The 22,576-nt window shown below is 43.5% G+C and overlaps 2 protein-coding genes across 14 annotated transcripts in view; one reads left to right on the plus strand and one right to left on the minus strand.

The window, feature by feature from the left end:
- The window catches only part of GALNT11 (polypeptide N-acetylgalactosaminyltransferase 11), a 46,966-nt gene extending 35,028 nt beyond the window's left edge, over window positions 1-11,938 (plus strand). For all 3 annotated transcript variants that reach the window (XM_085050229.1, XM_085050230.1, XM_085050231.1), the window contains exons 10-12: window positions 3,075-3,179; window positions 9,076-9,213; window positions 11,158-11,938. In XM_085050229.1, the coding sequence (XP_084906355.1) occupies window positions 3,075-3,179; window positions 9,076-9,213; window positions 11,158-11,289 (375 nt within the window). In that variant the 3' untranslated portion in view covers window positions 11,290-11,938. The remainder of the gene's footprint in view (window positions 1-3,074; window positions 3,180-9,075; window positions 9,214-11,157) is intronic.
- A 1,652-nt stretch (window positions 11,939-13,590) lies between these two features.
- Window positions 13,591-22,576, minus strand: part of KMT2C (lysine methyltransferase 2C) — a 192,015-nt gene continuing 183,029 nt past the window's right edge. For 10 of the 11 annotated variants that reach the window (XM_085050232.1, XM_085050238.1, XM_085050243.1 and 7 more), the window contains 8 exons: window positions 19,866-20,985; window positions 18,772-18,908; window positions 18,465-18,607; window positions 18,034-18,202; window positions 17,047-17,163; window positions 16,358-16,431; window positions 15,849-15,957; window positions 13,591-15,603 (listed from right to left, as the gene is read on the minus strand). In XM_085050232.1, coding sequence (XP_084906358.1) covers window positions 15,511-15,603; window positions 15,849-15,957; window positions 16,358-16,431; window positions 17,047-17,163; window positions 18,034-18,202; window positions 18,465-18,607; window positions 18,772-18,908; window positions 19,866-20,985 — 1,962 coding nt within the window. In that variant the 3' untranslated portion in view covers window positions 13,591-15,510. The remainder of the gene's footprint in view (window positions 15,604-15,848; window positions 15,958-16,357; window positions 16,432-17,046; window positions 17,164-18,033; window positions 18,203-18,464; window positions 18,608-18,771; window positions 18,909-19,865; window positions 20,986-22,576) is intronic. The other variant, XM_085050235.1, reaches the window with a different exon arrangement.

The following is a 22,576-nucleotide window of genomic DNA, read 5'->3' on the forward strand; positions in this document are numbered from 1 at the left end:
TGTTACTCCCCTAGTCAGACCTTTTTTTCTCATTTTAAAAAATTTAAAAGCTTTCTGCTTTCATTCAGCCAGAAAGTTAACTGAGGAATTGTTGATGTTGGAAAGAGCTACTTGAGGGATCTGAGTATCTCAGCAACACTTAAGGGTAAATCTTCCCAGCAGTTATTTACCATGGTTTAATTTTGAGAAAAACTTTGTGCACCCTTTAAGAAGTGGGAAGAAGAAGCAGAAAAATGCAGTTCCTTGGCTTGGTTCTGTGGGGTTCAAGAATTATACCCAACAGCGTATGAGAGAGTCAGCTTTGGCTCTGAGGATTGTATAAACTATTTCCAGATGCCTGCAAGAAACAGAACCATCAGCCAATGTCACCACTGTATGCCAAACTCTTTAGGATTTGGGAGGAATCACTCCAAATCTCAGTTTATTCTCAAAAACTAATTAGGCCAGAGATAAGTGGTAGTGTGACAGCTGGGAAGAAATGTAATGATCACAAATGGTGGCAGTTGTTACCAGTGTTATCCAATGCTGGTCATCAGGGCCAATAAAAACAAGGACAAAAATCATATAAAACTCATGTACTCTATGGTTTAAAAGCCTTCTGCTGAGTGAGGAATGATGAAAATGAGAGCTGTCCTAGATCTGGGGTGTGAGGAAATGTTGCTTAGAATGATTTGTCTAATTAGTTTTCGATGTGTGTAGGGAACAGGAGAAACATGATGCACTCGAGGCGATTGTTTTTGTGCCTTGGGACAGCTATTTCCAGAAATGGTGTTCAGTGAAAAGCATTATTTGGTATTTGTGCTAATTGTTGCTATCATGTGACTGAGCAGTTTGTTCCTTTTATTACTGGAAGTGTATTTTGGTTTCTAAAAATTTGTAGAGTCAGTAGAAATGCCAAGACAGCTATGGATGTCTTCATAATAAAATTCAGCTGGCTGGTTAATCAGCTTGGCCTTGAGTTCAGAACAGTAAATTCTTTTTTCCTCTACATCCAGATCCAGATTGGAAATAAGTTTTTTAAATGTGGGTGTCAGATCTGGAGCCCTGCCATCTCTCAGCTCATGGTGTGCAGGCAGTGTTTGCTGCCTGAATAGCCTGATCCCCAGCACATCAGGGGGAGAAAAATAATCAGGCTGAAAAGAAGTCTTCTGCTGGCCAGCAGTTAGTTCAGGGCATGTGTGTAATTTAAAGCCAGAGTTAGAAGTGGTTTGTCTCCCTGAGTAACAGAAGGACAGCAGTCCAAAATGGGATCACAGCCTCTGTTGGGGGCACCTGAATCCTCTAGGGAAGGTCAGGGGGCATTAAACAAACTGAGCCCCCCCCAGCTGCAGGGGCTCATGAGGGGTGAGCTAATTAGAGGTAAAGTGCCATCAGCTGAGCTGAGTTAAGCTGAGGGGCAGGTTGGGGTTTCCCAGGTGTTTTGAGTTCCATAATGAGCTTTGTCCTGAGCAGGGAGGCTCTCCTGAGAGCTCTGTTCCAGCCATTGCCCGGAGTGGGAGTTCCTGGGGTGAGTGTGAGGGTGGATTTGCCGTGGGAATGCCCTGGCTGGGATGGAGCTGGGGTGACAGGATTGGTGGCAGGCTGTGCCCTCATCCAGCAGGAAGGGGTTAATGAGGGGCTCAGGCTGACAGCCCTGCTGGGGAAGGGGACAGAGCTGCAGCCCAGGGTTTGAGCTCTCTCCTGCCCAGGTGAGGGATTTGCTGGGGGTTTGTGGCGTGTTTGTTTCCCCATCCCTGTCCTACACCTCTGAGCCTGTGGCTGCTGGTGCCCCTGAGGGTAGGTATGGCTTCTCTGTCACCCTCACTGCTCTGTACCTCTGCTCTTGTTACTGTGCAAAGCTTCCCCAGTTTGCTTTCCTGATAAAAATCCTTGCTGCTGAAAGAGCTGTCAGGCTTTGAGTTAAATCAACACTGAATTGGTGGTGAAAATGTAAATTTTAGGCATTCCTAAACTGCTTTCTCCTCTTGGCTGTGCTGGCACTGATGTCTGAAGGGGGCTGCCTGGTGAGGGGGCTGAGCAAGGCTTTACCAACAGTGATTTTGAACCCCCTGGTCTGGTTGTTGGTGAGGGAGGATGGAGGATCCAGGCAGTAGCTGGCACAGCTCCTGTTTGACAGAAATCACCTAGCAAGTGGGATTTTGGCTCTGGTTAAGCTATGTCAGTCCTGAAAATACATACAAGTAAAACATGCCCAGCTCCTGCCTTTTAAAGGGGATACATCAAGATCTTAATGATTTTTTGATTCTTGAAATAGGACAACCTAAACTTTGTACTGCAGAAAAATATCTTGAGTATCTTTTGTTCAAATTAGGAGAGATTCCTAACTTGCTGAGAGCCTCCTTGTTTGCTTTGATGGTAGCTGGTTGCAGTTCTGCATCACAGGACAGGCTTCTGACCTGGATTCAGGCCTCTGATAGACCATTCCCCTAAATCAGACTAGTTTGGGCATTTGAGGAAAAATAGCATTTATGTGTATGTAAAATGTTCTCTTCTTCCCTGATCTGTCAGTAAAGTACCGTAGCTGATAACTGTGGCTTTTCAGTTACATAAATGCTCTTGAAAATCAATTTGCAAACAACATAAGTCTCTGAAGTTGTTTGTATTTCAGTAATTCCTTTTCCTTTCTCAGGGAGGCGGTCCTGTTCCATGAAGAGAGGCTGTAGGAGGAGACTTAATGTTTAAGCTAAACTGTAGTAAAATGCAGTTTATACAGTACAATCCATATTCCTGAGCACAAAATCTAGGACCTTAGAATTCCATGGAGAATGAAGAGGGGAAACAACCTTGGCAGAGTATACAGTCAGCATGTGCTGAGCCAGGATGTGTGTGTACTGCACTTGTACCAGAGAGAAATCTTGATGTAATTAGAAAGCAAATTGGAACTGTTTAATGCAGTTTTTTCCTCCAAATTATCTGAAAATCAGACTGGTATTTTAAAAGGGAAGATTTTTTTTTTATTATTACTGGAAATGTTGGCTGAGTTTTTTTGAGCACTAGGGATGTAGGGCTTTGAGCACACTTTGAGATCTAGGGCTGTTGTTTACACTGACTATCAAACTGTTTTCTTTTCATAGCTGTATCACCTCCAAACCAACAAATGCCTGGTGGCCCAGGGCCACCCAAGTCAGAAAGGAGGCCTGGTGGTGGTTCGGGAATGTGACTACAACGATCAGAACCAGGTATGAGATTCCCAGTTATATTGAATAGTGATTCATGCCTTAGATTTGACCAATATGTTCTCCTGCTGGCACAGTGCCCTGGTGTGACATCTCATCAGCAAACAGGCTGATTGCAGAGGCTCATTCAAACCACGAGGCTGGCCAAGGACACTGTGCAGCTCCTACTAATGCTGAGTGTTGGATGTTATAATCTCCTGTGTTTATGGCATGAATCTCTGTATTTATTTGGCTGAAGGCTGCCCTAAAGTGGCTCTGATGGGTTCATAATCCACTAATTGGCACTTCAGCATTTGTAGCAGCTCTTTCAGTTGGTTCCTCATACTAGAATTTAAAGCAGCCTTTTCCTGCCCTGCTGGTGTTTGTGTACTGTACAGCCAGTCCTCTGCTGCTGGAGTGGCTGTAGTTTGGGGTGAATGAATAATTTGTTGTTAAACAGAAAGAATTCAGAAAGTTCTTCGGCTACAGGTGAATTGCTGATCTGGAAATGAATTAGGGATGGATGTGAACACCTAATGAGAATTTTTGTATTGCTACATGAAGCCTTTGCTATTTCACTTCTTTCAGGTGACAGAAATTCACAGAGTTCACAGAAATTCAGAGTTGGATAAAAAGTCTCCAGGGTAGAGAGATCTCCAGCTAATGCCATAAAGACTAGCTAGAGTTACACTGAGAACATTATGATTTAGGAGCCCATGGGACCCAATTCTAAAAGCTAGGCTGTATCTAAAGAGAAAAGTAACAAAATAAATGGAGCATGGGATGTAATGCAGCATAGCTTTAGTAAAGGTGGGTTGTGCTGCACTAACTTGACACTTTATGACATGGGTAGTAGTTTTCAGGATATGGAAACTGCAGCAGTGGAAGCAGAGTGACTTGTGATAGTCCCAACAAAATGCTGTGTGCCTTGTCACCTGAGGGGACTTTCTGCCTCCTACCAGCTGAGTGTGACAGAGGAACAGTGTGGAGCACTGAGAAATCATCACTGTGACCAAATTGTGAGCTCCTGTGTTAAAGGTGGATTAATTAAAGCTGGAATGGGAATGAAGGTTTTTCTATGTGATCTATTCCATCAGCTGTGAGACAGTCAGCAAGTCTTGTAAATATAAAACCTGTAAATGTAACAGTAACTGATGGGCAGCAATGATTGTACATTTGCAGTGCCAAAGCTGCAGTGCATCTTTCTGAGCCACTCAGTCTGTGGGTGAGAAAGCAAAAATGACTCCCTGGGCATGATGTCCACACAGCTATGCTTCCCTTCTTCTTGCTGCAATATTTCTCCTAATGAAGTGCCACATGCCTGAAGTAGATAATCTGTTGGTTTTCCATATCAAAACCTTTTTCTGATTTTTTTAATCCAAGAGAACAAACTAAAGTTAGCCCTTTGGTGCTGGGAAAGACAAATTTGTGCTCTGATTGTTGATCTTTGGCTTCTTTTCTCACGAATGTGGTTTACTAGTGGTAAATTTAGCAATTAGTTCTCATAAAAAAACTGGCTGTGCTATCTTCTTTCACAATGATTTTGTTCTCCAACCAAGTGTGTCAACCAACACTGTGTTTTTCTTCTATTAGTCTTATTTTGTTCTCTTAATAAATCCCAAGAGTGTATTCAGCCAACTTTCTGTCATAACTTCTTGAACAATCTTGCTATAGATATGTGAGAACAATGTGGAGAAAGATGACTCTTATTTAACAGCTTCTGCTTATAAAAATAGCAAGAAACATCCTGACTATTGGAAGCTTTTAACTCTCATTTCACTCAACTCATTGGCATTTTCAGCTGGTTTTGCTCTAGAATTATCTGTTCTATGCCTTTGTCCTTGGAAAAAAGCCTGGTTTTGGTCTGGTGAATGCATGTGAGAGCTGAGCAGCCTCTAAAGTCATGGGACTGACCTTACAAGCAAATCTGTTTTACCTTCAGTTTCTGCTTGCTTTGTTTTCTCAAGCTTTCATGACTGCTAAGGGATTTCCAATTCTCACTTAACTCTTGGATTTAAAAGAAATAACAGATATTGGGTAGCTTTCAATTGCATCAGCATTATGTGTGATCCTTTTCATTGTAGGTGGCTTACATGGTCATCATTAAGTTGAAAATTAGTCAAGCACATCACACTGTCCTGTTTTCTCAGGCTTGACATGACAGTGACATTCAGTTAATATTTTTCCTATACAAAGAAAAAGAATATGGAAAGTGGTTCTCATATATAGAAAATATATTAAAAATTATGCCTTTAAGTTATAATGAAAACTAGGATGCTTCACTAATTGTAACAGAAATAGTCTTGGATAATACTGGGGACTGAACAGAAATAGAGGAGTAAGTGATGAAAATCTTGTTGGAAATAGTACAAGTGGAAGAGTTGATGGGATTTTATAGAACAGAGGTTTGAAGTGACAGAAGAGGCATTTGTGCTCTGGACCTTGAAAAAATAATGTACTGAAAGGCTCTGTTGACACTCCTGTAGCACTTAATAAACGTAAGAATGTCCTTTACAAAATGGTCAAGACTCAGAGACTACAAAGGTTTGCTCCCATTTGCAATTCTTCTGTAAGATCTTTCTCCCTAAATCTCTAGATCATGGTTAATAGTTTGCTTTTCTGACAGAGCACATGTCTGCAGTGAGTGTGAAGATGTGCAAATTCATTCTTGCTGCTTTTCCACAAACTATTGAAGGCACAATTCTTTGGTGCCTCTAACAGTTGTTGTGGAGCATCAGTGGCACACTGAACTGTGGGGCAGAAGGCACTTACCTGCTTTGGAATGACCTTCAGCAGGACATTGGGTTCTCAGGGTAGCAATAGCTTCAAACAGTGATTACAGACCACCAAACCTGGCTGTTTCTGGTGATTGTCAGACTCTTTGGTGCTGTGATGTCATTGCTTTCCATGATAATGGGAGCTGAAGTATAGATGGGATAGTGAAATTGCTGGGCACATCTCATCCTCAGGGCTGAGGCAGCTTTTTTGTGCTCTGAAGCAGACTTTTGGTCTTTTACAAACTGACAGAATAATAAAGCAGTGCCAAGCTAAGCAACAGATTGTAACTGATGGAAGTACTGGAATACTACATGGGTCACGGCAGGGATTTTCTTTCAAACAAAAGGCTGTTTCTGTAGTAGTTACTATCATGTATTCACTGAAAATTTTCAGTGTATTTCTCTACTGCTAATGCAATTTGCAGACCAGATAAAAATGTGTATCCCCAAAGCTCTGCCAGTTGGCCAGCCATGCCTCTTGCTGCACTCCACAGACTTCTGAAAGCCAAAGGGTAGGTGGATGCTTCCTGGCTTATTTAATATAATTTTGAAATTCAGGAGAAGGCTGTGTGATTTGTGTGAGTTATATGGATGAATTAAAGTCCTGAAGGTACTAGAAGTCCTGGGAAGCCTCAGTCTTAAATCTGTAAACAGCTTAAACTACACTTTGAGGGCTCTGAATTAAACATCCAGTTCTTCCTAAGCTACACATGTGTAAAAGAAGTTTAGACTAACACAGCTCATACTTTGGACCTCCTCCCATTTATTTTGTCCACAAGACCTACTCTAGCACATGCTCTGCACCAGCCTGAAGGGGTTAATGCACCTTTCATTTTATCCTGGTCTTTGCCATCCTGTTTTATGTGTTGGGAGGCAGGGAGAGAAACTGCTAGAAAGAGGCCAGTCCTACAGCATTCACCAGTTTGAGTAATTTATTTAACCACAAACATGATCAATTTCATTTTGAAGAGAGGTTTTTTTCCATAAGGCCTTCCATTTAGGTTTTATTTGAAAACAGAAATGATTAGTTATACTCTAATTGCATCCCACTGATTTTGCTTGACACCAGTAAAATTGGGCAGTGACTTTCCTCAGACCTTTGGAGCAGATCATTGCCATGTGGCTCTGGGGGACAGCAATTAAAGGTGCTGCTTTCCTGGGTGTGGGAACTGGACACAATCCCAGTCTTAGAAATCAAAGTCTTCACTGTGATGCTCTCCTAAATCTGCTAGTTAGGAAGTGCATGCAGGTTGAAAATACCCTGCACCTCATCTGTTACCTCTTTTTTAAAAAAATTAATTACATTTTTTAAATGTGGGGGTGGGGTTTTTTGTTTGTTTATTTGTTTTGGTTTTTGTTTAGATTTTAAAATTTTTTTAGAAAATACACAGGAGGATAAAATAACAGATCTCTCAGAAATGAGACATAAATCCTGGGAAGGCACCTTTCTGCTTATAGACTTTGGATACTGTGCTGCCTGTTGGGAGTTTCTTTCCTATATGGGGCTGTTGATCTTGAGAGCCTTTAACAACACGAGCTGAACATCATCCTCCCAGTCTTCAGCAGAAAATTAGTTAATAATTTTTGGTGTATGCTAAGGCTTAAAATTGTGCAACAAAGAAACCTCATGGGGGTGGCTTTGCTTTCCTGGTGCTTGAATCTGTTAATAATCTGAAAGTGCATAGTGATACTCTAATCTGAATTTGGAACCAAATTTGAGCCTATTTTTCTTCTTTCCTTTGTTTTCTACACTAAACACATAATTAGTTTGAAATTCATTTTGGCTGTCTTGTGTAAGCCTTTCTGCAGAAGTATCACACTGGATTTAACACTGTTTTGTGTTCTTTGCCATTACTCAGCTTTCTATTACAGGTCTGTTCCCTGTGTCACTCCAGTCCTCTCCCCATTCTTCCCACTTCATCTCTTGTTTGGATTTGGCTCCATCATTATTCTTTTAATAGTAATTCTCTGTGGCACATCCTGCAATTTCTCCATTCTCTCCTCCCTCTTTAATCTTGCCATGCTTTCTTTCTCTTGACAGGCTTTAAACAGAGAAGAGTATCTTAGAAGGCACAGAATGCCTGAGGTTATGGCAAATTTTAATGTGATCCCTGCACTTCCTCCAAGGAGCCTCTCCTTGTGCTACGATAGTCACTGTGATAATGAGCTGTGTGCTTTCCACTCATGCTGTCCAGCTGAGGCTGTGTCCCAAATCACAGTGCCCTCCAGAAGGCTGGTTTTAGATTCACAGACCAAAAAAGAGACAAATCAGAATTTAGGTGCCTAATTTTTCTGCCTGGAATTTGATACTCCATACTCTGACTGTGAAACTCATGCAGACTTAATGGAAAAAAAAATTACACAGCAGGCATGGCTAGTGCAGCACTGAGCTGTGAGAAACTAGAGCAGGGCTGGAGCCACACCAGAAGAACTTGGTGTGTCTGTAGGTACTTTAGGAATAGGTATGAAGGGCTCAGCTCTTCTTGTTCATGGGGTGAGAAGTCAGGGAGTTGCCTTGCTCAGCATCCACGGAGGCTGGGAAGTGCTGAGCCCGATGGTCCCAGGATCTTCCCTGCACTGCAGAGCTACAGTTTCCATATACTTTTCTTCTCTTTTCTCTACCCCTCTGTAATCCAGGATATTTTGAGGTGTACACCCCCAAGGTTCTTAGTTTCTTTGCTTTCTGGCTTGGGATTTAGAGTCTCCTCCACCTCATTAAAAGAGCTCCTGTGTTATGAGCTCCAGGTCCTTGCAGGCCTGAAGGAGCTGAACAGGGGAGGGAAAACCAGGAGCTCCTGCAGTTGGACCAGGCTGCTGTTCCTGCTTCCCTGAACATCCAGCTGTGCCAGATGTGCCTTGCTCAGAGCAGCCCACTGAGAGCCAGCAGGGTGTGGGCATGGATGGCAGCAACTGAAGGTTCTGACACTTCTCTGTGCCAACAATAAAATACCTGCTCTGCTCAAGCAGCATGGGGGAGAGGACAGACTGACAGCTTGAGTGTGTCCTTGCTGCAATTCTCACCACTCACGGCAAGGCACATCTCTGACATCCAGATGCTGAAGCACCTCCTCTGTAACTGAACAAAAGATTCAAGGAAACCATCCTGAAACTTAGGATAAATGTCTTTCTGTCTTGTCTTTCAGGTCTGGGTTTACAATGAGGATCATGAGCTGATCTTAAATAACCTGCTTTGCTTGGATGTTTCGGAAACTCGCTCCTCCGATCCCCCTCGTCTCATGAAATGCCATGGCTCTGGTGGCTCACAGCAGTGGACATTTGGGGTGAGTGGAGAGGCTGGCATATGGCACATTACTTGTAATCAATGTCTCAGTGACAGTAGCACTAACAGCACATCAGGGTTGAGTTTAATTGTGACTAAACCTCAGATGTACCATGGCAATTGCACTTCACCAGGTCCAGCCCAGGTTCAGCCTGTGCAGAAGTTGCACAGCTTGATGGCTGCATTTCAGTCTGAATAGGACTTTTGCTGAGCTCTGGGACATGCAGGCCCTTTGCAACATAGAAAGGTTTCTGCAGCTCCACTGAGCCTTCTGCCAGTCACAGCCACCCACAGCACTGTGGCTCCTTTGGGATATGCCAGAGAGAACACAATACACCCCACAGCTTTGTTGTGTTGTGTTTGCAGGACTGGGAGACAGGAGGAGTCCATGTGGTGACTCCTGCTTAGTGTTTGAAGAAGCCCAGGGCAGAGGAGTTGCTTCTGCCCTGTAATTGGTCTCGTTGGTTTAATTGTTAGAGGCTGGAGTGGCCAGTTCCACAAAACTGAGGCAGTGCTGCTCACACATGGATTTTCTCTCTTGGGTATTCACTCAGAGGCTGCCCCTCACACACCCTTGGCTAAGCAGAGAGTCTGTAGCACAAACATGGTTGAACAAAGGGGAGAGAGGGCTCTGCCAGCACTGCCAGTTGTGCTTCCAGCACAGCTCTGCACAGTCTGTCTCAGGTTCATAGTGGGGATAGTGAGCTGCACAATTCTCCTGGTGAGAGGTTACTGAGGGTTCTGCAGCTTGTGTTAGCAGATGGATTTTAGAGGATGGAGAGAATGGCCACTGATGTGTGGTACACATGGCTGTTGGTGATGCCTGCAGTGGTGGTGGGGAATGTGGGCTGCATGTGTGACACATGGACTTTGAGCTGGCCATTGCCCCTGTGGGTGTGAGAGGTGGATCTCTAGCAGGGTCACACTGGTGCCCATCAATCATCCACAAGAAAAAGTGAATCAAATATTAGGATTGATTAGGAAGGGAAAAGGAACCAAAGCAGGAAAATATCAACACACCATTGTAGTTTGCTTGTACTGCACGTGCTGGTCACCTCCTCTCAGAAAAGCTAAATTAGGGCTGAAGGACTCAGAGGTGCATGGAAAGGCAAATGGAAGGAGTGGGGCACCTTTCCCATGAGGAATATGAGAGCAGACTGGGACTGTTTAGATATGAAGTCTTTTGAAACAAGGGGAAATCCATTAGGGCTATGAATCATTGGTTCATGGAAACCTCTGCTCAGCCTGGAGAAGAGAAGGCTCCAGGGAGACCTTAAAGCATCCTTCCAGTGCCTGAGAGGGCTACAGGAGAGCTGGTGAGGGACTTTTTACATGAGCATGGAGTGATAAAACAAGGGGGAATGGCTTTGAACTGACAGAGGGCATGTTTAGATACTAGGAAGGAATTCTTTGCTGTGAGGGTGGTGTGATTCTGGAACAGGTTGCCCAGAGAAGCTGTGGATGCCCCATCCTTAAAAATGTTCATGGCAAAGTTACCTGGGGCTTGGAGTAACACGGTCTAGGGGAAGGTGTCCCTCCCCATGGCAGGTCCTAAATGATCTTTAAGGTCCCTTCCAACCCAAACCATTCTAGGATTCTGTGACTTGTCTGTGTCCCGCTACAGCCTTGTGGGCTCTGTCTTTGCTGAGTGCTGTGGAACAGCTTTGATCATCCCTCCACCTCATTGAAAGACTGTGTTATAAACAAAATCCCATCTGAGTGCCTGTGAGGACGTGAGAGCCTTTGTTTCAAAGTCTGGCTGTGGTTATGGGGTGTGCTGTACTCTGCTGCTGCTGTGGGTCTGGTGTGTCATGGAGGCTGCTGAAAGGCTCATCTGTCAGGAAGGAGCATCCCCTCCCCTTGGGCTTCGCTTTCAGCTCCATTTTGACAATGGAGAACAGAAGTTTCAGTAAATAAATCCCATCTGTCTTTTTGTCCGCTCCAGAAAAACAACCGCCTGTACCAGGTCTCCGTGGGGCAGTGCCTGAAGGTGGTGGATCCCCTGAGCCACAAGGGCTACGTGACAGTGGCCATCTGCGACGGGTCCCTTCCTCAGCAGTGGCATTTCGAGAGCTGAGGTGGCTGAGGAGAGTTCAGCTGAGCCCTGGTTCCCCTTCGGCCATGCTGGGAAGTCATTCTGGAGGGTTTTGTGCAGAGCCCTTGGATGCCACACCTGGCACAAGCACTGCAAGGAGCTGCCCTGAGGAGCTGAGTGTGGCAACGTCCAGGTGGTCACTGCTCCTGGTCACACACTGAGAGCAGCAGCCCCACTGCAGAACAGCACACAGAATGGAAATTTATCATGGGTTCCTTGGATGATCCTGGATTACTGGACTGTTGTTAAGTAAGAGAAATCATTAGAGCAATGTAATTTAAATGGTGAGATTTCCGCTTTGTGGATGTTCTAAATGACAGTGACAGAAAGGAGTTCTCCTTGAGTATTTTATGTGCAGTATCTCAATAATTTACGTTTCTAGTATGGGTTTACTGGCCAAATTATTTTACTTTTTCTGGAAAATTCTTTTCCCCTTTTATCTTCTGAAAATTGCAATTTGTAATATTTAAATTTAGTTCTTTTAATTTACGATTTTAGGGCATTTCTTGTAGTTTAAATTCTTGGCTGTCATTCGTCACCTCATATTTAAAACAAAGTAACTATTGCAAAGTCTATTTTGATGACTCATGACAGTAGCTGCATTTAAAATAAAGTATCATTTTTTTATTAATCTGTCTGGCCTTACTCCTTGTAGCTGTTGGACCAGAAAGCACCAGTTTGGACACTGATGAAAACTAATGTTCACACAATTTGGTTCTTCGCTTGTTTTCACTCCCTTCCTCACATCTTAGAATGTTTGATAGATAATTTCTCTCTGTAATTTATCCACTTCTCTATTTATTTTACTATTTACCTTTCTTTGACTTCCTTCTTCAGCATGTAACAGCTCCTGCAGAAGAGAAAAGTTGCTCTTAACCCAGCATATCTTTTCTTAGCAGCATTGGCCTTGTTCCCCACTCCACAGCGACTGCCTTCCCTGGAATGAAGAGTTTGAACCTAGAAGAGCCAGGACAGCCTTGCCCTTCCACTTGGGCAGCAGAAACATTTTCCAACTGCAGAAATACTCCAGCATCCAGTTATTGACATTTTGGGCCACCCACAGTCTTGACATCAGTTCCCAGATGGCTCTTGCAGGGCAGTGTGGAGCTGGAACATGATGTTAGCTCAGGTGAAACCTTCCTGTGGCTGTGTGTGGAATTCCAGTCCCTGTTGGGGTGAAAGGATGAGCTGCAGCTTCATTTACTCCTGATGGACCCTGACTGCTCCCAGCTGTGTGCAGGACTTTCCTGTGACATTTGCCTTGGCAGCCACATTGTGCAGGAGCCTTGCCTGGCCTTTTCTTCTGTGGCCTTCATGTTGTCTTGCAAAGAAACAGTAAGAAAATCAGAAAACCCAAACAATACTTAAAACAGGCCGAGTAGCAGCTTGCTTTATTTACGGTCCAAGTTGGTTGCCACGGAGAATTTGTAACCTTTTGCTTGCAGGGGGGAGTTTGGGAGGCTGCTGTCAGTGGGAGCAGTGCTGGTTTCCAGAACAGATGGAGGTGATGAGTTTTGGATGGTGCCAGTTGTTCCTGCAGGGAATTCCTGGACACAGGCACATCCGGTGCAGCCACACAGCCAGGCCTTCACCTGAGAGGGTGAGAGATCTCTGCTGGCAACACCCAGCCCTGAGCCCAGGGCCTGTTCTCAGCTGGGCTCTGCATTGGCTGCCTGGGCTAAGTGAGAATTCAGTTTTGCCCTATAATTGAGAAGGAAAAGCCTCATCCCAGAGTAGACATTGCCACAGCACTCGGCTTGCTGCTGTCATCCTGGGAATTTAGTTTGTAGAGAAAGAAACTGCCTGGGGCTGATTTTTAAGCCTCTGTGTGAAGCACCTCCTTCTCGATGGCTCCTGCAGTGGGTGGTGCCGTGGCTGCCAGAGGAGCAGACTGTCCTGCAGCAGCCAAAGTGCACAAGATTTATAAATACCACCAGGGCACAGCTCTGGCCTGGCTGCTTCCCACTGCTCCCTGCTAAGGCTTGGAGCCTTTTTTTAGCCTGGAGCCCTGCTGGGAGCTTGCTGGGAATGTCTCTGGTGTCCAACACTGTCACAGCATTAAGGTTAACCCACTCAGTCCTTTGCTCACCTCCCCTCCTGCAGGACTGGGCAGACTGGGGAGGGTGGAAGTGTTCAAATTCATGGGGTGAGGTGAACATGTGGCACCCACTGTGCAATTTTGGGTGCAGGATGCACTGAGGAAAGGGGAAAGCAAAGGCTCCTCAGACACAGATCCTGAAGAAGCAGAAATCAGACACCTCAAATGACAACAGGAAGACGCACTTTATAGATGTAAAATATTTTTATTCGTAAATGCTGATCTTCTAAATCTGTTTCCACAAATTCCAAAACCCATAACACTCTGTATACTTCAAAAAATTCTTTTTTTTGTGGTGTTTTTGTATTTTTTTTGCCAACATTAGATACTATTATACAGAACAGAAAAAAACTGTAGGACAAATACTGGTAGGATGTTGGAATATTGTACAAGAGAAGAAAAATATTCAAGAAACAATTTAATACAACTATTTATCAAGAGAAAAATATATACAATTGATTTATTCTGTAAGATAAAAATACATCATGCCATATACATTACAAGTTCAGAACTGTATTACTGAATATACCAACAGTTTACAGTCCACTTTAATTGTGCACACAAAAAAAAAACTTCATTTTTTTTTTATATTTAGCCTGTGAAGTGTCAGTACCAGAATTTTAAGTACAAAATAAAAAGCTAACCTGGTTCAAAATGCTGATTAAATTTCTACAAGCAAACACAAAACAGTGTTTATTTTTTTTAAAGAAATGTAAACAAAAACAATCCATACAAACACATCTTTAAATTACATTTTCCAAAACCCTATTGCCAGAGTCCTGCAGCTGCAAGCACATTACACCTAATTTTTTTCCTTGTTTTCCTTTTAAGAAGGCTATCGCATCAGACTGAAGCTCCAACTGATTCTATGCTGTTTAAGTGATTTAACGTAGGCTGAACAGTCACCTAATCCTTGACTACTTTTGCTGAAGAAAAAAACCCATGTCCAGCCTCTATTTTGGGTGGTTTTAGCAGTTATTCACAGTTATCACAAATTGTAAGCACAAAAAAACCTGACTTAAGAAATAGGGATGCAACAATATAATACAAATAAAATTAATCTAAATTACCCAAACATCTACAAAAGTCAGAACTGTAATATACATGCCCTTACCAGGCTTAAGGTTTACTTAAAAAAATTCTCATAAGACCACAGTTGAAACTGCTTTAAACATACAAAACCCCCTCTCTTTAAACTGAGATTTTGGTTATTCCGAACTGGGAATCGCATGTCCGTGAGTACATGAGATCATATTGTAACATCCCTATCAACATTTGAGAATAAGCACCCGAACTGCTGCAGAGTCTGGTAGCATTTGGTCAATAACTATTTTTATACTGTATTTTTTTTTCTCAAAATATTTACACTTTTATACAAAGTAACAGAGTTTGTTAGTTCTGCAGGTAACAGCAGCAGCTTGGCTTTCTTCTAACTTTCTTTTTAAAAATAGCTTCATTCACTTATTCAGTAATAAATACAAAAAGGTTCTCTTATTTTACAGAAATCAAAAACTACAATAAACTGACTCATGGAATCAAGTATTTAAATGTATTTTAGTGCAAGTTATCTTTTCCCTTAGCTCTATCCCTAAGGAAGTCGTTTCAGTACATTCCTTGTTCAGTGGTGTCTACTTTTATTTAAATTTTTTTCTTTAATTAGAGGGCCTGCCCCTTTATCAAATAAGGCTGTGGCCAGCACTTTGGACTTCTCCCTTTCGCTGGTGATTTCAGTCTTACATTCATAGAGGCCACCTGCCCTCCTGCAGGTCAGCCAGCGGTTCTTTGCCCAAGTTAAACAGTTTCTCCTTAGTGAGCTCAAAAACAAAAGTGCTGGACCATTCTGTTAACTCAGTTTCACCTCCACGTGTCTGGAAAGTCAGCTTCAGATTTTGCCGGCTTGCTTCTGGTGCTTGTTGGTTGGTGGGTTATTTTTCTTTTTTTTTTTTTTTCTCCTTTTTAAATATTTGTGTAGAAATCTGTATTTCCAGAAGTGATATATTTTTTTCCCCCCTTCAAAAAGGCAACAATTTTCCGTCGACAAAATCAAAATGTGAATCACTTCCTCCTAGGGACAAGCAACCCTCAAAGACAGCAAGGAATGCATTCTAGTTCATCCACTTTCGGCAGTTTACAGCTCCACAGTGACATGGAATCTTGTGCTGGTCATCTTCAAAATCAAACTTATAGTCATAGCAAAGCTGGAAGGAGAGGCAGGAGAATGGTTATGGAACAGCTGGGATTTGCCACAGCTTTCCCTGTAGCTACAGTTTACAAACAGCAGAACACACCAGAGGCTGCACTGTAAGGCACAGATTGAAAGGAAAGGGGAAGGGAAATGTCACCTCCCCCAGCACAAAGAAGTTGTGCCACTGGCCAGAAATTCCAGAACTATCTGGGAATCATATTGCAAGCAAGAGGGGTGTAAAGCCAGAACCTGCCCTACCTCCTCCCCCTTCTGGATTCTTCTGCTGGAGCTGATGATAATTTTGTGTCCTCTCTCAAAGGTGACCACCTCAGCCACGCAGTTGGGCGCACACGAATGGTTGATGTACCTACAAAAGAAGAGTGGGACAAATGAAACCTTTTAGGAAAACCCATCCCTTGAGGAAAATCTGAACCAAACCTCAGGATGGCCTTAGCTCCACGGGCTCACTGCCTTTCCACATACAATTACAGTACTCTGTACTTCTTTACCTAGAAAATGCCAAAACAGTCAAGTGTCAAAAAAATCAAGGATCAAAAAAATTTCCTTCTTTCTTCGTAGCTGCCATGAAACAACTGAAAGATGAGCAAAGCTGATGGAAGAGAAGACATTATTTCAGTGGGAGAGTTTGAAGACTGAATGTAGCAGCTCAGAGTTTAATAAACCCCACAAACTCAGAGCCCCAGAGTGCCCCAGGACAATGCAGGTGATGTCCCAAGAGGTGGTCAGGGTGTCCCAGGGACACTCACCTTGCAGGGCCTCCCGTCAGGGTGGCATCAATGACGTGGTCGTTGTCAATGCGGAACATGTACACACCACGGTTCTGAAAGACACAAGTGGGGCAAGGCTCTGTAAGGTTTTACTGCATTGCCAGTGATGAACCAACAGCCTGAGCCAGCTCCAAGTGCCCTCCTGCATTCTGCATCAGGCACTGCTCACTGGCTCACGAGGGAAAGTGCTGTCAGGTACTGCCTGTATCCCCATGGCTTTGTGAGGGATGATGGGCTGTGAACACAAACCTCTGGCCAATTTGTTCTTCCCTAAGAGCTTCCACATTGCCTTTCATCTGGGATATTTGAGTGCTTCCCAGACAGGCACTAACTGTTACAATGCCATCAAGTCACACAAAGGAAGTGGCTTTAAATTTAAAAAGTTCTCATTAAAAACTGAGGTCCTGACACCTCTGCCAGAGCTGTGTCCTCTGGGACAGAGGATATGCACTCCCTACCTGGCCAGGGTGCTGTGAGATTTATTAAACATTGAAATACTCTGACAGCAACCACTACAGACTCCTCTAGTTGTGTTCTTAACCTATTGCATTTATGGCACAGCAGCAAACAAATCAGGGGACCTGAATTCATCAAGCAGAACAGCATTTGTTTTGTATAGATGCCTGAATAGGGAAGGGAAATAGAGAATGAACAAACCCACCCCATACCTGAGATTCATAGAGCTTCTCCTTCCTGTTTGCTACCTCGTTCCGGATAATGGTTCCGATATATTCAATGACCATTGTGTGCTTTTCAATGTCTCGAGCAGCATACAAGCCCAGGCCCTACAAAAAGTACATTGAGAGTTAATAACTTTACACTCACACTGTGCCCCAAACCAGCAGTGGAAAGGGAACTGCTTGAAGAGAGGGGAGCAGCACTGATGAGTAATTGATGCTATAACAGCCCAGATGCAGAACTCAGCCTCACTCTGTTGAGATCCAAGAAAACTCAATGAGAAAGCTGCTCTTACCCCTCTGACAGCTGGCTGTGTAAAGGTTGTAAATCCACTGAGAAATAAAAGTGGGTTTTGCTAGACCAGAGATACCTGAGAGGAACCCAGACACGGCGAAGTCCAACCTGAAATAACAACTGTGCCCACACAGGGCAAGATTAGTGACAAAGCTTTTCCAAGACAGTCTGTGGGGCAAACCAGCAGCATCACATAAAGCAACAGATTTCATAGTATTATGAAGGCAAACAGGTATTGAACTCTTCCTGCTGGCCTTGGGCCACTTCATCAGCTTGGCCTGAGCATCTCATGCTTCCACTGTGTATTTCTATTTTTATTAATTTTTACTAAGGTTTTGAGAAATGGGCTAAAAAACCCCAGAACATCCCAAAACTTTAAAAGCTGTTTTTTCTTGATGACTTTAACAAATGAATTTTTAAGGTATTTAGATAATAATTTAGACAATAATTAGAAAAAAATCTTCTTTCAGGTAAATCTAGGCAACTGATTTGCTGCATAAAAATTGCCAGTTTTGGGACAAGACTGGAAGGAGATTTACAATATGTTCAGTTTCAAGTTTCAATCTGGACTTTTACAAATATTTCTATATAAAATACGACCTCTACAAAATTTAGCTGTAAAACAGATGTGGACAGAAGAATCTATAATTTTTTTACTATCCATTTTCCCAGTGGGAACTGACCTGGATGCGGGAGCGAGCCAGGTACACGTTGGATTTCCACTCGGTTTTCATCTTGCGGTACTGAGAGGACTTGGAATGGACGAACTGTTTGCTGTAAGGCGTGTTCAGCTCCCCCGTGACTGTGCTCTGAAAGGACTTTGATGTGCTGGTGCTATTCAAGGTGTGAGGCCTGTAGGAATTGGGCATGTAACAGGAAAGAATACAAGAAAAACTGAAGATTTCTCTGAAAACAGCCCCAAAACCCATTAAAAATCCTTTCAGACATACAGACACTTAAAGCCAGCTAGCAGAGACACAAAGCAGTTCCTCTGACCAGGGCATGCACATTCACAGCCAATGACGACAGGGTTTGTAAGCAGCAGACGAAAGCACAAATAACTAAAGCAGCCTATAAACCCTGGGCTGTACTATGTGAAATTAAAACAAAATACCTTAACACAAACCTCTTGACATGGGTACTCATTTTAGGCTCGGCACGGGCACAGCCCGTGGGGTTGATGGCAAGAGGAAGTTCCATTAAGGGGTTTCGGCCATAGCGGAAAGTGTAGTTCTCACAGGCCTCAACCCCTGGCAGCTGCAAAAAAAAAAAAGAGAAAAAGAAAAAAAAATACAAATAATTACGTGGTGAATTATGCGTGTAACAAAATATTCACTTTGCCACACTTCTTTCTGTTCCCCTTCTCATGTGTCTATCCAGCAACTGGGGTGATCCAGCAAGAACTGGGGTGGTGAACTCACCGATTCTGCAATCCTGGCCACTGCAGAAACTGTCAAACCAAAGAGGTCTTCACCCTTCAGATAGCCGGGAAACAGCTGGAGCATTTCAGATTCTTTTCTCACAGAAGCAACGGGCTCCAAGACTTTATCCCACACACCTACACAACCAGCGATAGAGAATTACAGTGATCAAAAAAAAAATAAAAGACTGTTGCACTTGGTTTTAAAAAAATAGTCTGAGGACAAGGGAACCAGAACCCAGTAGTGAGAAAGGTTGTGTCTTTGCCTATACAAACAGGCCAGGGTCTAAAAAGTGCAGTGCAGAATGACTTGGTGTGTTGCTAATTTTTGGGATTTAACAAATCCCAAACACATGCCATTGATTCTGCAGCCTCAGTTTTCAGGAATGAAGCTTTCAGTGTTCACAGCATGGAAACTTTCAGTCCTCTGACAAGAACATGGACAGGTTCTCTTGAGAAATCCTGCAAAAGCAGAACTTTTTGAAAATACACTATATATTCTATTTGCACTGATGGTTTGCAGTCAGTGCTCGTTCTGTGTGGGCAATTCCCTGGCACTGGTCTGACTGGGGCTGACACTATCAGCACCCACAGCATACAAAGGCCTCCAGCACATCCATGAGCTGCTTTCCAAGACCTGCCCATGTTTATGGACACTCTGACATTCTTCACCCTGACAGAGACATTACCCACCCTGAGAACAACTCAGCTGCTTTTAGAGCTCTCTAACTTGAACTCAGCTGATGTGAAGATCAGCAATGGCTCAGCAATGGCTCTGTGTTTAAACAACACTTTTCATGAAAGGAAACCTGCACTGACTTCCCTACTGCTTTAATTCATTTTCAGTGCTCAGTCTTGGGTCTCCTCTGTGGACTTGGAACAATTCTGCTGATCTGCAGCTTATACAATTTCTTCAGAGGTGTCCACAGTCTTCATGGCATGGTATTAAAAATGGGCCCTGGAAGCTCACTGTGAACACTATGTTAGAACAGTGTCTGCAACAGCTGTTTCAAACAGGTATGTTACCACCAGAATCAGCACTATCACAACAAACAGCAAACCCACAAATTCACCATTCTAGTTCACAGAATTTACCTTTAGGTGTAGTGTCAGTGAGGACCAGATCCTCGTGGCCTTGTTCCACCACCTTGATGACGAACAGCGGGAGCCCGTCCTTCTCCTCGATGGAGCAGAGGTAGCGGCAGCGCCTGTTGGCGTACCTCATGCTCCAGTACAGCCGGCTGGCCTCGTACCCCACAGGGAAGAGGGCTTTGGAGGAGTGGAAGGCCTGCATCTGCTGAGGCAGCAGCTGGCCCACGGTGTGGAAGATGAGGCTCCCCACACGGAAGGTGTGGTCGCGCTCGCCGCGCTGCACGATGCTGGCGATCTGGCGCACCTCGTCGCGCTGCACGTACACCCGCCGGAACACCGCGAAGTAACTGAGCTCCTGCTCGTGAGTTCCCTTTGGTTTGTGCATGGGGCAAAGCATGGTCTTGTCTTTAAAAAACATGCATTGTGCTTTAATGGCACAGGTAAAGTGATAAATATTGGTGCACCTTAACCTGTGGCAACCGCTGGTGGCACCCATTTTGTGACAGAACATGCATTTCATCTGCAGGCCTCTCCGCAGTGCTAGTTCCACGTTTATTAAGGCACCAGCTTGTGTCTCGTAGACTTCTGTAGACCAAAGAGCACAGTTCAAATGGACCCAAAGGTCTAAATCCAGGTTAAGAAGCCTTGCTGGTCCATCGGTTAATCCGTCACCTTCCTCGTGACAGAAGCAACATTTCCTGTAGTCTTTAGGCACAGGGTCTGGTTTAAGGGTTGTGCCCAGTTTTTTAAGAAATTCATCTATTTCTTCTTCACAAGGAGGTTTGAATGATCCTTTAGGAATCACGACCTGAATGCTCCACTTTTTCCATTTCATCCCTTTCCATTTCTTACTGGGAGGTCGGCAGTCCTCCAGACTGCTGTGTATTGCTTTTAACCTGGGTTTGAGTTTCACCGTTACCTTCAGCTCATCTGGTTTCGCCTCTACCTTGGCTGCTTCAAACGCAGGGGGGAACATGATGGGTGGTGATGAGGGTGGAGAAACCTTTTCCTGCAGCTGAGGCAGGCAGTGGACGTCCAAAGTGGAGATGTTGTTGCTGTACTGATGGAATGCTTTGGGCGGCCTCTCCTTCATCGGCGACTGCGGAAGAGATGGGACTGATTCCTGATAATCAACAGAAAACTCTTTAAGGAAAAGATCCCCAACTTGTTAACCATTCAATGTATCCTGGAAAGGGCAGCTCAGTATGCCCCAATGCCTCAAATCACATGCAGCAACGAAGATGGAAGTTATCCTGACCTGTGTTAATACAGCTTGGGCTGGGATGTGGAGCAGGAAATTCTCCCAGCCCACCTAGAAGATGGTGCCCTTTAATACACGAGAGAAAGCACAAATAATTCTTTGTCCAGGTTCTGAATGAAAACTCCTCAACTGCCCTTGGTGAGCTGACTGCCAGCTTTAGTCCTTAGGGATTCTTATAAAGTTTTGTTACAACACAAAGTAACCTTAAAAAATATGGGTCACAGAACTAATTTAAAGTGTAAGAATCTGGTGTTTGGTAGAAGCAGAAAATTTAGAACTAATGCCACATATTTTTTTTCCTGGAAATGAGTGAGGAGAAATTCCTGCAGGACTCTAGATTAGATACACCTCAAGGACTTAAACTATTCAGTCACAGTAAACAAGAATTATACCTGCAGAGATTTGTTAAAAAAAATAACCAAAGAGAGAACACAAGAACAACAAAGGAAGTTTAGATTATGAAGTGCTTAATGTGGTTTCTGTGATTAATCTTGAAAGAGTAAATTAAAGGATCAAGAGGCTGAACATGACATTTAATTAACTTAATTAGGTACATGCTGCTGCACTTGTAGAGGAATGTTACCCTGTTTATACACAACAGAAAATGAGCTACATAGGACACTGAAAGGATGTGGATGTACACATAGTTATCTTCTCCAGGGTCGCATTTTTTAAATTTAATTTCTCCTGAAAAAAGTAAGTCAGCTGCACTTGAAGCAAACTTCAAACTACACAGTCAATACAGGACTATGAGAACATGAATTAGGTAAAGCTTGAAGGACATGGCCTGTTCTATCCAATGGTGTAGGGGTAAAAAGGTACATTTGATCTAGAAACAGCAGAAACCAAGTTAAAAGAAGTACTCAAAATATTTTAACTGTCAGAAAATAAACTCTCAGGTGTTGGACACCCCTCGCAGTGTCTGCAGGTAGAGAACTACAGCACAATATTCAACACCACCTGAGAAAGTTCCCTGGCCTAATTCCACTTTCAGTTGAATAAACTTCTTCAAATGTACTTCTCTAGTAATCGGAACCCTTTTTTTCCTGGTCATTGTCAGCTCACAGGCTCCTTACTGGTGTTTTGGTAATCAATGCTTTAAAATGTCAGCTTTGCCCAAATGAAGTCAGGAACAGGATTGTGTTTTCCCTGTTACTCTGAACGAATGAAACTCCTTTTGCAAACTTGCTGCTCAATCATTTTTTTCACAGTTGTAATTTTTTTTTTTAAACTGTGTAAGCCAAATCCAAACGCAGGATATACCCTTTAAAAAGGCTGTTTGTGGTTGTGTACAATGCCCAGAGAACCTGAATGACTGAGTTTTTGAGACTGCATTGTCAAAGCCCTGGGAGGCCAGCCAAAGGTGGCAGCTTTTCTGCCATGGATCTGTCAGACACAAAATTCTGCAAATATGATTTTTACTTTACACTGCTGGTTCAGAATCTCAGCGTTT

Source organism: Lichenostomus cassidix, chromosome 2 (assembly GCF_008360975.1).
Source record: "Lichenostomus cassidix isolate B80296 chromosome 2, HeHo_3.0, whole genome shotgun sequence".
Lineage (NCBI taxonomy): Eukaryota > Metazoa > Chordata > Aves > Passeriformes > Meliphagidae > Lichenostomus > Lichenostomus cassidix.